General features: G+C 36.1%; 1 protein-coding gene across 50 annotated transcripts in view; it reads left to right on the forward strand.

The window, feature by feature from the left end:
* Nucleotides 1–16829, forward strand: part of PTPRD (protein tyrosine phosphatase receptor type D) — a 1823241-nt gene that overhangs the window by 1721070 nt on the left and 85342 nt on the right. For 26 of the 50 annotated variants that reach the window (XM_075826835.1, XM_075826978.1, XM_075827034.1 and 23 more), the window contains 4 exons: nt 7640–7849; nt 11594–11754; nt 13346–13360; nt 16184–16296. In XM_075826835.1, the coding sequence (XP_075682950.1) occupies nt 7640–7849; nt 11594–11754; nt 13346–13360; nt 16184–16296 (499 nt within the window). The remainder of the gene's footprint in view (nt 1–7639; nt 7850–11593; nt 11755–13345; nt 13361–16183; nt 16297–16829) is intronic. The other 24 variants (XM_075826871.1, XM_075826880.1, XM_075826914.1 and 21 more) reach the window with 2 other exon arrangements.

Raw genomic sequence — 16829 nt, forward strand, 5'->3', positions numbered from 1 at the left:
TGTGTGAAGCAGCTTCATGCTGATAGGACAGCGTCAGAGGCTGGGAGGTAGCTCCACCTTAGGAGAATCGTTGGTGTTGACGCCCACTTGTCTAGTATTGTCTAGCCTCATTTGCATATTTAGAAAAAAGGTTATAACTTTTAAAATAATAAATGTTTCGGGACACAGTTTACACTAGTATTATCAGTGTCACAGCACCTATTAGATTAGCTAGTAGATAGGGCATTACAAAGCTAGTGACAGTTCCTCTTTAAATATTGAAAACAATGTTTTATAGATATCTACACTATTTTATAAATTAGAAACCTGGGATGTTATGAATATTACAAATGTAATAATGTATCTTGAAGCTGTCATTTAGTGAGTAGAAATATATACGTAGATTTGGCTGTCTGTCTATGTGCATGAACCTGTATCAGGGAATCAGGATTTACTTCCGGATCAACAGTTAGATGTTTGGAAATGAATATCAGGTAAATGATTTTATCTGTTATTACACTTCTAAATCAAAGCTGAACTCCATCATGGCCCCTGTGCAATTATCTCCTTTTAATGCGTATACGCCATTGTGACTTGATTCATTCTACTTCATTTACATAAAATGTTAATTTTTGTTAATATTAAGACTATTGCTCATTTACGTTCTCATTTCCATCCTATTTTATGTCACTAGTTTATCTCTAAATCCATAAATGGCAAAGCCCATTCTGGTTCATCTGATATCTCATGTGATGCCTTGGCGTAATCAGCTTTTTCTTATGAAGCAGCATTAGAAAAGCCACCTGCATGCAGTTATCTCATAAGTCTTTGTCAGCTGCTGTCATGGCAACTTTGCATTCACATCATTAGACTCAGGGCATTAGTCCTCAAAGACTTGTTTAAAGGGAATGTATCACCTAACATATTTATTTTACTAATTGGTACCAGATCATGAAACATATTATTTTTTCTAATATGTTTTTATTTTCTGATTGTAGATTTTTTTAAATTCTATTTTCTGTACAGAATTATGGGGGCTGTCATCTTGCCTAAGATATTCTTAATAGGAAACCATAGACATTGACTTCTATGGTAAAGTTTTCTAGGCATGCTCTGTGAGCTGTGCAGAGGTCATTGTGCAGGAAGGGGGAGGAGGTGATCTGTCCCCATCAATGGTGGATCCTGTGATATCTTCCTCTTTCTTTATAAACCACCTTTCATTGTACCACTGCCTGTAATGATAGTCAGATGATGGCTGAGAAAATAAAGTTTCCGCCTATTGTGAGGCTCAGTGGTCTGTATGAAAACTGCAAGATTACAGGATTATTTAAAAATATAGTTAACAACAGGCACAATTAGAAAGAAAAATCACAATTTAGAATAAAATAAATAAATATATTTGCATATTTATTTATATTTAGTGGCTTAGGTGGCATTAGTGTTCGCAGTGTGGTGTCGCCATTTCTTTTTCTGCTATATGTATATATATATATATATATATATATATATACACACACACACACGAAGAAACGCAGCAGCGCTCAAAAGTGAAAATAGTGAGGCGGGTGCGAGCAAGTAATTCGGATCCAAAGATTGTTCAGATAAAAGAAAAAAATATCTTGCAGCACTCCGGATAAGAATGTAAGAAACATAGTGATTTATTCAACCAACATTGTGAGACGTTTCAATCACAATTGGATTGAAACATTGTACTATACTATGTTGATTGAATAAATCACTAAGTTTTTTACGTTCTTTTCCGGAGTGCTGCAAGGTATTTTTTATGTATATGTATATATATATATATATATATATATATATATATATATATATATATATGTATATATAGAAAAAGTACCTGCCGCTGCCTGGGTATAACATGTCGGTCTGTCTGTTTGTGTGTTCACTGGATTTGTTTGGGTGCCCAGGAGGCCAATCCATGCCCTCGTATTTTCTTAGTTTATGGGGAGATCACTAGTAGCCCTATATACCCCAGCAGTTACACACTGTTTATTTACATTTTAACTTCCTAAGTACCTAACAGCTAAACTGGTAGGAAATGCAATCATAAGACTGTGACAGAGCCTGTTGATTAACAATATTAGTAGTTTTATTACCAGTTGGCCATAGACTATGGTTGGATCATAATTGAAAACCGCATCATGCATGAAAGTCCACTCATTAGCACACTGAACATGATGTGCTCTATCATCTGGTATGAAAGGGTTTAAATTTATGAGAAAGCTCAAATCCTGTATAGGTACAGTTCATTTACAGTGAGTAACACATCGAGTAAAGAAAAATGGTTGTTATGGAAACCTGGTCTAAAGCTGTGTGTATGTGAGTGAGGCTAAGAATGAAGGACCTGCAAGCTTCTATTGGTTAATACAGGTCATCTGATGTGATATGGAGGAAGGTCCTTGATGTGGAAGCCAGTGGTGTCATATATGCTTTTGTGAATATGTCAAAAACGGTAGGTCCTAGAGTGCTGAAACCCTTCGGAAGTGCGTGATTTACTTATGTGCCAAATTTGGTGCAGATTGGTCCAGTCGTTTGTCTGTGCATAAAGAACATGAAACAGACATCAGACAACAGAAATTAATTTTTATATAGATAGATATAAAAATTTAATTTTAAACAATGTCTCATACCAGTCTAGGATCCATCTGTAACCTTATTTCTTATATATCAGAGTGTAAATTTCTTGCATGACAAAACATTTTGTTAGCTTATTTTATAAAGAGGGCAAGTAGAAAATGCTTTCCGCTAACTATGTATATCAATCTGTTTTTGTGTTTCATTGCATAGGGATTGGCAATGCAGTAATTTATCTCAGTGTTTGAAGGAAACTCTTTTACATATGTAAACGTTGTTCATTAATAACTTAGATAAGGACAGCCAAAATAATATATGGGTTACAAAACGAAACGTATCAGGAAAGTTCCCTTATTAGTCTTTATTGCTAGGGACCACACTTACCACATGTATTAGCTGGAGCAGGGGAGCCACTGGAGCAAGCAACTCTCCGATTCGGCATGAACAGGTGTTACACAACACCAGTATATTTCAAGTTTGCTCTGTTACAGTAAAAATGTGCTGTGCCAATAGCTTCATCTAACAAAATTATCTGATTACCGAGATTTTAGCAATTGGAACCCAGTGCTTAGCCTGCTCGGGTAAAAGGAAGAAGCTGCCTCAAGACAGGTTATTGATCGAGGTGCACAACCCATTAAAAAAGTTAATGTTTTATGTGCTCATGAACATTTTTTGAATTGACTTTTATTACAAATTTTGCTTAGTTTTTTCGGATACAGCTTTTATGTATCCTCTCTACATAGAAGCTATATGAGCTATTTCCGTCAGTTCAGCTGAACTGACGGTTCAGCTGAGATCTGGTCCTGTGTGTGTCTAACACACAGGACAACCATAATATAGATCACATCTAAGTTCATGATGGTTGTCCTGTATCGGAAAAACGAAGTAACATTTTTAATAAAAGTAAATTAAAAAATATATTAAAAAGCTCCTCAAACATTGATTTAATAATAATTAAAAAAAATGCTTGCAAAAGTGTACATAGCCTTTAAACTTCAATAGTCTAGAGGAGACAGAGGTGACATGAAAGAAACGTTTAAATATTTTAAGGATATGAATAGAACTTAGGAGGATAGTATCTTTAAATCCTTAGAGGATTTCTAGGACAAGGTGATACAGCATAAAATTAAAGGAAGGGATTCTGACAATAAAAATATAATTAAAAACTTCCTAACAGAAGGAGTTACACATCCATGGAAAAGTTTTCCAGTGGATGTGGCGAGGGTTAATACAGTTAGAACATTGAACATATAGTACACACATAACAATATGGGTCTAACTAAGCAAAAAGTCATCCACCTTACCCAATTGAACCCTGCAGAAAATCAACCTTATGGAAGATCCACCTCCTGCATTCACACAAAACCTAAACTGTCTAAAGAGCTTGTATATACACCAGCCAGACTAGGTGGACCTACAGCTCTTTTCCTATGATCAGCCTATGTCTCTATATATGTTTCTATAAAATATAAGTTGCATAGACAAATGCCAAATGTACAGGAAAAAAAATTAAATTCTTAAATTTGTTTTTTTTTATTGTCAGAAATGTATTATAGCAAATAACTGTGAATAGCAAGATATATGAGTGCCATTTTTCTGTTTTCAGTTTGGATGTTGAAGCCACAACTTCTATATACGACCCCTACATTGTTGCTAATACATTACACAGCTTGAGTATTTTTATGAATGCTAGTATACATAGTATGTATTTTTCTTAACAGTTCAAACAAATATACAAGATTTCAGCAAGCACACATGACAACAATAATTAGGAACACTAGCACACAGATGTATGAGAAACATTGTGAGCCGAAGGCTTAGCTATAACCTTGAAATATTGTAGCACTATACAAAGTTTCAAAGGATGAAAGAAGGAGTGACATTGAACTTTCTTGAGATTACATTGCTTGGCTGTGTGAAGCTGGTTCCCATAACAAAGTGCCATTTTAATCATCCTGTATTTTGTGGTGCGTTAATGTGTGTAATAGTTTGATAAAGAACATTTATTAATTCAGAAATTTTTGGGTCAGAATGGGTTGCTTCCCACTTTGTACCAGTATAATGAAGAGTTGAGGCCTCATTGTAGAATTAATGGTGGAGGAAATAAGATATGCATTGACTGGAAAATGAAAATGATTCCCGATAAAGGACCAAAGACCTTCATATATCTTCTGGAACTGCATTCACCACATAAAATGTTTTGTGAAAGCAAAAATAGTGCTGCTTTTAGCCTAAATAATATTTTTTTTTTTCCCTTCGCCGTCCGTTGTCTTCAATAGTGTTCTGAGTTATGTGGCCATTTATTTCACTGTTTTCATCATGGAAATCATCTCATCGTAACTGATTTACCTAGAGACCCGTTCTGCGACCCTCTATTAACCTTTTACGCACTTACATTTCAATGCATTATTGATATGATGGAGGAGAATAATCGTTAAACTGTAATTTAAATATATTGTTAAAAAGATAATATTTGCAAATGGCCTAGTGAAGTGTTATTTAAAGCACTAAAATATTTGCAAGTAGATTGAATTTTAGTGCACATTCTATTACTGCAGCAGGCAGAGTACATTTCATCCTGTTAAAAATTGTATCAAAACATTTATTTTTATAAAACTCTAATGAGTATTACAAGTCAGCTACGTGATTGAATTAACAGGTAGGGCTCAAGAGATCTGCTCTCTCTTATCTCTTTTTTTCAATAAGAGTGAACCTTAGCACAGGGAGAAGGGAAACATACCAAATATTTCCTTAGGGAATGTTTGTCAATTCCACCACACATGAACATTAAAAAAAATGTTATGAATGTTTTCATAGGTTCACTGTTTTTTATGTATGTTTCCATTCCATTATGGGCGTAGACTGACCTTTTTGGTCAATTTTGGCTCAGGAGATTACCTTTGAAATCGATTCGATTTACTTTTTAGTGTAAAACAAGGAAAAAAGTGACAACAAGGATAGAGAGGTGTGAACTAATCCTTAAGTGTTTCATAAGACATTGTCGAGAGCTCAGAAAGATCTCTAAAGCAAATTGTTTATGGTATTAATAGTTTGCCGACATACTGTAGACGACAGACTGTGGTTAGATTAAAGGGGTTGTTGATGACCAACCCTCAAGATTGATTATTGATTGGGCCGTGGCGTTCGTCACCGTAGCCTTTTCCTAGTTTACAGGCACAGCATCATAAGTTTCCGTAATGACACTGCCTGGGATTGCAATTCCGGTCCCATTCAAGTGATTGGGACTAGGCTGCAATTCCAGGCACAGCCTGGCCTATCCTTTAATGATCTCCTCCTTGCCAGATGAGTGATCCAACTAATGAATGTGTATTAGGGAACTGCAGATATTGCAATTTTCTAATATATTAGCCTTTGTAACTTCTAGACACAATTGAAAGGTGCCAACCTGACAATACCATCCATGGAATTTACAGTTGCCTTGTGAATGTAGAGCCACAAGACATTACCGCATTACCATAGATTCCTTAGAGACGTTGTGTAAATGAATGGACCACTGTTTAGTATAAGCTAAAGCAGATTTTTACCTTCACCATTTATAGAATGATAACTAAATACGTCTTCAGTCACAAATGTTGCCTTGCAAAAGAAATCAAACCCTTTTGGTGTTTTTCCTGTTTTGTTGCATTACAACCTTGAATTAAAATGGATTTTTGGGGTTTGTACCATTTTAATGTACACAACATGCCTACCACTTTGAAGGTGCAAAATATTTTTTACTGTGACTCTTTTCTGCTTTAATTACTAGGATAGCACCGTGTGGCATTCGGTCCACAAAATTGCTTGGGTTATTGGATATCAAATCTTTTCTTTTTTTTCACTATCAGGTAAAACTGCACCAACTCCTTTAAGTTAGATGGGTTGTGTTGGTGTACAGAAATCTTCAGGTCATGTTACATATTCTCAATTGAATTGATGTCTGGGCTTTGACTAGGCCATTCAAACACATTTAAATGTTTCCAGTTAAACCAGTGCAGTTTAGCTTTATCTGTATGTTTAGGGTCATTGTTATGCTGGAAGGTGAACCTGCGTCCCAGTCTCAACTTATGGTTAGATTGAAACAGGTTTCCCTCAATTATTGCCCTGTATTTACTGCCATCCAAAACTCCTTCAATCCTGCCCAGTTTTTCTGTCCCTACCGACGAAAAGCACCCCCACAGCATTATGCTGCCACCACCATGCTTCCCTGTTGTAATGGTGTTCTGGAGGTGATGGGAAGAGTTGAGTTTGCACCACAAATAGCATTTCTCATGATGGCCAAAAAGGGCAATTTTAGTCTCATCTGACCAGAGAACCATCCATGTGCTTGGGGACTCTGCCACATGCTGTTAGATGAACTAAAACCGTGCTTTCCTATATTTATCTTTAAGCAATCATTTTTCTGGCCACTCTGTCATAAAGTCCCTCTCTGTGAAGTGTACGACTTATAGTGGTCCTATAGACAGATACTTCCATCTCCGCTGTGGATTTTTGGAGCTCCTTCAGTGTTATTGTTGGTGTCTTGTTTAGTCTCTGATTAATGCCCTTCTTGCCCAGTTTGTGATTTTTGCTGGGCAGCCTTCTCTTGTCAGGTTTGTAGTTGTGCCATATTCCTTCCATTTTGATTTAATGTATTTAACAATGCTCCATGAGATGATCAAAATTTGGGATGTTTTTTAATAACCCAACCCTGATCTCTACTTCTCTACATCTTTGTCTCTGACCTATTTGGTATATTTAAACGGACATCATGTGACAGATCATGTGACTCTTTCATTTCCTACAGGAGGACCTTATTTAACTAATTATGTGAGGTCTGAAGTTAATTGATTTTACCAGATGTTATTTGGAGGTTTCATAGCAAAGTTTTGTTCTTCTGTAAAGATATTGACTTTCAGGGCCATTACATAAAATCAAATCTAAATTTATTTTCAATTTCAGGCTGTGATACAACAAAACAGGAAAAACACTAAGGGGGTGAATACTTTCACAAAACACTGTATGAATATTAATTAAAATGATGAACAATAAGTTTAGAAATAATGTTATGTTTTATCTTTCCTTACAGCTTTTGAAGGATATTTCAAGGAAGCGAAGAAATGTTCGTTTTAAGAGGGAAGTCGAAACAAAACCTTACATTGCAGCTCACTTTGATGTTCTTCCAACAGAGTTTACCCTAGGAGATCAGAAAAATTATGGCGGCTTTGAGAACAAGCAACTGCAAAATGGACAAGAATATGTGTTCTTTGTTCTGGCATTAATAGAGCACACTGAACTGGTGAGTAGGATCACGACTATGCTGAAATATTTATGTTGGTGAAATTAAATAGAACCTTGTGTGTTGTATACAGTATTAAACCAAATCTAGAAAAGAGTATTTTAGAAAATGTTAAAATATTTCTGTAACTTAAGTATTTAAAATTCACTAAATTGACTTAATTAGCATAATAGAATAGTATAATGTAAAATGCTAAAATTCAATATCAGAGCTAGTCTGGGGTACTTTGTTAATTTACTGTCATAATTTTTTTTGGTTATGATTAGCTTAATATTTTGATATGTATTTATTATCAAAACGTTTGTCCTTAACACGTATGCATATATTGGAAATAATCTATCCATTATTTTTAAAGTTTGAAACCAGGAGAGTAAATAGTTTTACAGGACTCTATTTCCTTAGTACAGGGACTAAGTGCTGTCACTAGGGCCGATTTGAACCTAGAAGCTGTGGTTGGTAACCGGCAATAATTTTGTAGGAACAGTGGAATGGTGCTCTGTACTAAAGAGATGGAATACTGTTGTTTGATTAAGTAAATCAGGAATAGAGCTGTAACTTGAAGCTCATGTCCCTACAGGATATGCAAAATGTGTAAGAGGTTCCCCCACCAACCATATGCCATGTGTAATACTGGTATCTCTTACATGGCAAATGGGTCTTTGGGGTTTCTCAGGCATCAGGGCCAGTGTGTGACTGATACCTCTGCATCCGCTTAAAGAGACTCTGTCACCAGATTATAAGTGCCCTATATCCTAAATAATCTGATCAGCGCTGTACTGTAGATAACAACAGTTTTTTTATTTTAAAAAACAATAATTTTTTAACAAGTTGTGAGCAATTTTAGATTTATGCTAATTACTTTCTTAATGACCAACTGGGCGTGTTTTTACTTTTTACCAACTGGGCGTTGTACAGAGGAGTGTATGACGCTGACCAATCAGTGACAATCAGCATCATACACTTCTCATTGTTCCAGCCCAGCTTCTTTCACTGCACAATCACACTGTAACAATGGTCTGGAACAATGAGAAGTGTATGACGCTGATTGATCACTGATATGTCAGCGTCATACACTTCTCCCCACAACGCACAATTGGTCAAAAGTAAAAACACGCCCAGTTGGTCATTAAGAAACTAATTAGCATAAATCTAAAATTGCTCATAACTTGCTCAAAAATGATCGATTTTCAAAATAAAAACCATTGTTGTTATCTACATTACAGCGCCGATCAGATTATGTAGGAGACAGAGCACTTATAATCTGGCGACAGAGCCTCTTTAAGCTACATTACAATTTAAGCACTGCCATTGTATATAATATAAGGTCACATATGAGGGAATGAACATATTTCAGTCATTGGAACTAATCATTCAACACTATAGATATAAAAATTGGCTGAATTTCCAGTATGTTTATGCTCAACTATCTACAATCTTTTTGATATGCATACATATTTTATTGCTACTGAACATAAGTGACATCATCACACTTATAGCATCTTATTAACTACTAAAATTTGATGCCAGTGTGGCAAACAGTGTCCCAGACATAATGATGGAGCCGAGCCACAACACAACCTTGTGAGGTCCCTCATTGGAAAACCCCATCTGAAGCTGATGGTAGAGCTGGTTACTTACTAATCCTTCTTGACGATATGACCTGTGTTGAATTGATAACTATGGAATTTAGGATGCTTTAAAAAGTGGACATGTATTTGTTCTGTGTAGCTGAATGATAGGCCTTCAGATTGCTTTCCTGTATAAAACTCAAGTTTAGTTCTGTCCCACGATACTGTGAACATCCTTAGTGTTCTAATGGTACCTTTAAACCCAAAAGTGTTTATAGTTTCTTTATTTTCATGTATGTTTTACCTGTTTATGAAAGTAAAGCTTTTATCCAGTCTGTACTTTCAATGCTTTGGAGGCAACCTGACCGATACACAAAAATAAGTGGCGTTAATTATCTCCTATGTTTTTCTCAGCCTTTTGCTCCTTCCAAGACACCCCACATCCTTAGCTGTCAAACCCTTATAAAGGAGTGCGCATAGCTAAGTGTTATTTAATGTTTGTTATGTATCTGCCCTTATATTTTTGTCAGTCTTGTCTGAGTGCCACGTTACCTACAACCTGTGACAAGTTTTTAGTTGTATACGTTTACAGAACAGCAGCACGTCCACTTTACGGTGCACATATGTACGATTTTTTAACCAATCTAAAAATCAGACAACACAAAAAAATAGGGTAATACAAATGTTGTTATAGAAAATGCAAGTTCATTTATATTTCCAAATAATACCATCATCATTTTATTTTATATGATAATTATTGATAACTGGTCATTTCAATGCCTTGTTTATAATGTATCATTAGCGCCTCGCAAACTCTTCGGATTAAAGCCTGAATTATTTCTTATTACCTTAGAAATTACTTGCATTAAGTTTCCATTTCTTTCCCGTGTAATACCCGAGGCTGTAATTAACAATTTCTTGATTAATATCTTGATACCGCCTGACTTCTGCTAGAGTGAAAGGTAGCACCAATATCTGCATTTCCTGTTCAGAGATGCTCTGCAATTGATAGACCTTCCTCTCTTAGATTATTACAGAGAGTACTGAGGCATGAACTTTCAAGCAGTTATCTATTTTAAAATGCCTGTGGAAAATGAAAGGTTCCTGCTTTGTCTGGGGATTGCATTAATAAATAGCTTTTATGGCAAATATAATTTCAGCCACATGATAAGGGACATGCACAGAAAGTTATATTATACCAATTTATAGCTAATATGTAAGCAAATTACAGCTTTCTGGAAAAAAAAATCACTGTTTATTGCAATCCAATTTGTTGGAGAAAAACATGGATATTAGATTTTACGTTCTTTTTTTTTATTTGCATATAATGTATGGTAAATAGCATTTCTTAGCAATAGCGGCTGTTGAAACTTATCAACATATAAACTTGGGATGTACTATTATTTAGGTTGGAATTTAACAATTATTTGTATATAGATACAATGTATATATTGCTATGTTTTATTCAGCACGTGGGAGTAACAGAAAATAAATAATATTATGAAAATGTTAGTCTATTCAAATATTTTCTTCAGGAAGCCTTTATGATATTATGCCCTAAAAAACATAATGGACTTTGGTTCAAAATACTGCTTGGGTTTAACAAAAACTACCCTTAGGCCTCATGCACATGGCTGTAACCGTGTGCACAGCCCGTAATTGCGGAGGGCCAGCCGCAGAGTGGCATCTGCGGGCCATCCGCAATCACGGACTGTGCGCACAGAAGGTGTGCATTTATTTCAATGGGACCAGACCGCTATTGCGGACCGTATAATGACTTGTTTTTGCGGTACACTATTGCGGCCCCCAAACAATCCGGGTAAAGCACTTTTGCAGATGAATTGCGGACGCAAAAACACGTTCGTGTGCATGAGACCTTATTGCCTATTTCAACTCAAATAAAATCTGAGTTCTGATTACTTTGGGCAGCAAGGCTGTTTTTTATTAGGTAGTTTTGAAATATGAGTCCCTTTGAATCTCCGCTAAATATATTTATTGTTTTTGAAAGATAGTTTGATTTCATTTTATATTCAAATTTTAATAATAAAAAAACATTTAAATTATGTATTTGTCTTTCATTTCTTGTTGAACATCATTGAAGATCACTTGGTGTTACATGCTTTATCAGAAATATAAGCTTTAAACACATTTCTAAAACAGCTCTCTTTATTTACAGACCATGTATGCCACAAGCCCCTATTCAGATCCGGTAGTATCAATGGAACTTGATCCACAGCCAATGACAGATGAAGAAGAGGGGTTGATTTGGGTGGTTGGACCAGTTCTGGCAGTGGTGTTCATCATTTGTATTGTGATAGCAATCCTTCTGTATAAAAGGTAAGGGGACTTATGAAACATTATACTATTACATTATAATGATAAAATGCAATTAAACTGTTAATTACAATTAAAGAATATGCACAATTTATAAAGAAACAATTATACATCACCTGTCATTTTTGTTTATCTGAAATCAGTACATCAGGAACATCACGGTGGCCAATAGCATTACATCAGTGAGCAGGGATGTCCAATGTTGATTTTGTGTAGTTACCCAAATCTTACATCTTTTTGGTATTACAAAGGAGTTGGTTTATAATTCATATATAATTCAATGTAATTCATAGTCTTAAACCCAATGCGTTGTATGGAAACACAATTTGAGCTCACTAAATGTACTATAATCTACCATAGGTTAACAAATGCACTATTCAGATTAGGTTTATATTCATCCCACCTTTGCACTATTAGGCTAGTGCTAGACGAAGACTTTGGCCATACGGTCTCAGATACAGTCAGGTTGCATTACCCATGTCACATAATATGACTTTCTCTTGACTCACATTTTTATTCACACTGCAATAGAAATAGGTGGGAAGAGTCAACTTGGTCCAAATTCTCTGTTGGAATGTGAAAGTTTTAGTAAATCCATGTCAGGCAGACAAATTTTACCACTCGTATGCTGTAACTGTCGAGCAAGACTCAACTTCAAAAGTGGTGTAACTCTAACAAAGACTTTCACTTACACTGGGCGACTATCGGGCAGACGAGCATTCAGAGAATGCTCGTTGCCAATAATTGCCCTGTGTAAACAGGGGAACGATCAGCAGATGAACGAGCAAACGCTCGTTCATCTGCTGATCGTATCGTTTTAAAAAAACTGAAATATTATCGTTGTTGGCAGCACATCTACCTGTGTAAACAGGGAGACGCACTACCGGCATTATAATAATGTATGAGGACGAGCGTTCGGAGTAACGACCGCTTGTCCCCATACATAGTTCCTTGTGACTGGAGCAAATGAGCGCCGATCAACAATGTCTCGTTGATAGGCACTCGTTGCATCTGCTAAAATTGGCCGGTGTAATAGGGCATTAGAGCAGGTGTACCAGGAGCATCTGCCAGCACTGAAGAAAGAGGGGGGGGGGGGGGAGAGAACATAAAGTCTATTTGCAGATTTACTTATAGAAGTTCTAGGTTTATGTAAATTCTATCAACAGGGACACACAATGTAAACAACATAACTAACTAGGTTTACCACAGACAACACACAGGGGTGTCATGTTATATTTCCCCAAATGCAAGCTCCGCTCTGCTGCATAGACAAACCCACTATTGCTACATCAGAATAACTTGTTAAAACCTTGCGTGCTGAGGTAGATGGTCTTGTCAGCATCAATGTAATAACAATATTACAGTAAGTAAGTACTTTAGATTACATGTGGTAAGAAAGAAACTCATATGAAAATCACTGAATTATAGTCTTTGGTATAAACTGGAATATCCTGCCAGGTAAACTCACCTGTGGTTTTTACGGAAGTCATTGTAGTGATGGGAACGGTCTTTGTTATGTTTTTTATAATAACCATTCTGACTTATTTACCAACGATATTTTAACATTTTTATTTTTTGCTTCGTAAAATTGGAGTAGTAAACCAGACAGGTGAGAATTGCTACAACGTTGAATACATTTGCTATACTTGGCATTAAAAAGCTAATAAATGTTTTTATGTATATGAAATAAAGTGCACTCTCCTTTAACATGACTTTACATTGCATCCAAACCCTACAAATAAATCTTCAAATTACAAATGTAGCCATCAATGATGGGTGTGACTGTATTTGGGTACATCAAGTTTTACCAAGCACATGTGACTTAGGGGCAGGTTTTAGCATATGTTTGATGCTACTGGCTGCATGCAGCTGCACTCCCCGAAAACAAAGTGTAGGGGTTTTATAGAGTTACCCACGTGGGCTTATAGGCAGGATAGTGTATTGGTTCTGCTTTCTTTATTGAACCCTCTAAGCCAGACATCAGTGCAAGAGTCATCATGTGACTATGCTTAATTTTTTTTTACCTCTAAGGAGTCCAAGAACATGAATTCATGAATTCTACTCACTAAAATTATATGAATTAGAAAGAGTCTCACACAACAGTCCACTCACTCCTTCCTTCTTGCTATGCCACAAATGTTATATTCAATGACATAGCTATAGAGGTTGCATAAGTGACATCCAAAACTGGCCTCAGCATCTGGCACATAAAAATAGTATCATACTTATGGACAGGGATGTGGCATGACATATCATCCAACTGCATGTCAATGTAATCACATTCAGTGGAGCTATCTCACTATACAAATGAATAGAAGGCATATAGATCGAATACAGTGTCATGTATATCATGTATACAGTGCATGTAGGTGGTTTGATGCATGTATTTTATACTGGAACCCAGGAGATTCAGGCTAACATACAGTATGAGTCCTTGTGTGTCATAGCAGGAGCTTCTGAATATTACACTATTAGGCATCATAGATACACTAAAAAGCCAAGAGAGATCAGATATTATGGTTTATATTCGCAATAACACCAATTTTGTTAAAACTTAGTTACTTTGTAAAGTGAGAAACATATTGTCTGCTGCTGAAGAAACACAAGAAGGAGTCTTTGTTATGTTAATGAATTCACTGTACGTGTGAGTCGCTGGATCATTATTAGGCATTCTTATTTTATTCCAAAACCAGACTTAATAATTTTTCTTTGTTATTTGAAGTGAAGATCTTGCCTGCAAGTCTCTGAATTGATTAATTTTCTTGAGCTCACTTGTGTGGCTTGTCTTGCCTGGACTTACTTTCTGTAATTAGTATTCAGTTTGCTGATATCACCACCTACAAATAATTAAATGTTTCCAATACCACTACATAGGTAATAAACTCCTCGTCTTTGTTATGCTAAAAGTGAGCAGAAAACGCTCACCGAAAATGGCACTGGCATGAGATTTTATTAAGATAGGGAACTGATGAGTTCTTTTGTGCCACATTAAACAACTCAGCAATGGATCTAGCTCATTGCCTCATCCGAAAGGTTTTGGATTCGAAGCATGCCGAGGCAAAGGATTATTTGCAGGGGGATTCAGTCCGTGTTGTCCAGAAAACAATTAGCCATATGTTTACAGAAAGCAGTGGTGTTGGCTCCTTAACACAATCTAGAAGCCGTGGAAAATTCACAACACATAAATGAGCTAATATGCACTTGTAGGGCTCCAGCTGTCTATGTGTCAATGGCCTCTTAACAAAAATTGACACTTTTGCCACTAGCATCAGTTATACATTTTAAACTAGAGTGGCACAGAGCACATGTACTAATTGCCGGGAAATGTCATGATGTGATCTTGACATCTACACACACAATAAACATTTATCAGAGTGTTGTATATCATGGGAAGGCATGGGTCTGGTGTCCAGAGGGAGTAGGCAATCATAATTAAAACGAAGTCAGCCTTCATATGTATTACCCTCTTGATACTTTAACAAGCTGGGCTCCATTTTTAACACTCATGTTTGTCACTGATCTTGGGAAATATTACTATTTTCAGGATTTCATCATTAACTGTGTGTATGCTATGGCTATAGATGAGCACATTTTTAGAGAGGATTCCCATCTATAATGTAAAGTTGACTATATACTATTAAATCGGAACTCATATCCAATGTTTGGTAATTATGACGTATTTACTTAAAGGAGTTTTCCCCAAAGTACATTTTGTTGTGGCTTTGCATGCTACTGTAGCTCAGTCACATTCAAGTAAGTGGGACTGAACGGCAGTACCAGTCACAGCTGGGGCACTGCAGCCCTTCAATCAGCTGATCAACAGGGATAGGGAATCGGACCCCCACTGATCTGATATTGATGGTCTATCCCAAGGATAGGTTATCAATATTATAGTCCTGAAAAACCCCTTTACAGAGATATTGAAATTTTTTGGGCAGACATTTTTGCAACTGTTGCAACAGAAAGTGCAGCCATATTATTTGTCACTTTGCTTCTCAGCAGTTAATGATCGGCGGTTACTTTCTCAGCATGTTAAAACACTGACAAAGTGACAAGCTAATTCAACGTTGACAATCAATATGGCAGCATTTCCTGTTGTCACTGTTGTAAAAATGTCCGCCACCACAAATAAAAAAAAATACCAATATCTCTGTAAGTAAAAGAAATATAATCACCAAACATTGTTTCTCACTTTAACTTCTGATTTACTAATATATGGCCATTTTTATATGCAAGATTTATGCAAAACGCGAATCACTCAATTCTACCATCTCTACATATGACATTGCCATTTTGAACAGTTGATATACTGTAAATGTTAGAACGTGTTGCATGATATAATTGTTTCTATGTGACAGTATGTATGCACATAAAACAGCTGTAATACAGTCTACGGCAATTACATTGTCAACCTTTGCATTTTCATGTACAGGAAAAGGACTGAATCCGATTCCAGAAAGAGCAGCTTACCCAACAATAAAGAGATCCCATCACATCATCCCACTGATCCTGTAGAACTCAGGCGTCTTAACTTTCAAACACCAGGTGAGAAGTGTCATTGTCTTCATTGTAAGCTACTTAAAATTCTCCAAAGTAGGCTTCATCTCAGATGAGGTCTTTGCAGGGTTAGTTCATGTTGTAAATAATTCTCATTAGTTAACCTGTAAAATGTAAATTTGTCCTTTAAATCATAATCTTTAACAAATGATATGTATGATGAGACATACTGTACCAGCACTGAAAAAACAACGTTCTTGAACTATTGTACAAAAGGAAGACTATATTTATTTCTTAGAAGTCTTCCCCAGTCTACTAATTGTCATTGGATCAGCACTGTAATTTTGTGTCAAATGAAAGTATATTAACTGGAGAACTTGATATATGTAGAGGCTTAGGACACTTTACATATCCATAGGCATTAATTCAATGCATAGCACATATAAGTGAATTACATCAAGTTTTAATTAAGAGTGCACTTATCATCACAGATTCACAAGTTTAATGTTACTACTCAGTACTGTTGCTAGCTCTTCTGCACTACGTCCAAGGCTCGATCTTTCAGGACTCCAGTTTTGTTC

This window comes from Rhinoderma darwinii, chromosome 1 (genome assembly GCF_050947455.1).
Source record: "Rhinoderma darwinii isolate aRhiDar2 chromosome 1, aRhiDar2.hap1, whole genome shotgun sequence".
NCBI classification, from domain to species: Eukaryota; Metazoa; Chordata; class Amphibia; order Anura; family Rhinodermatidae; genus Rhinoderma; species Rhinoderma darwinii.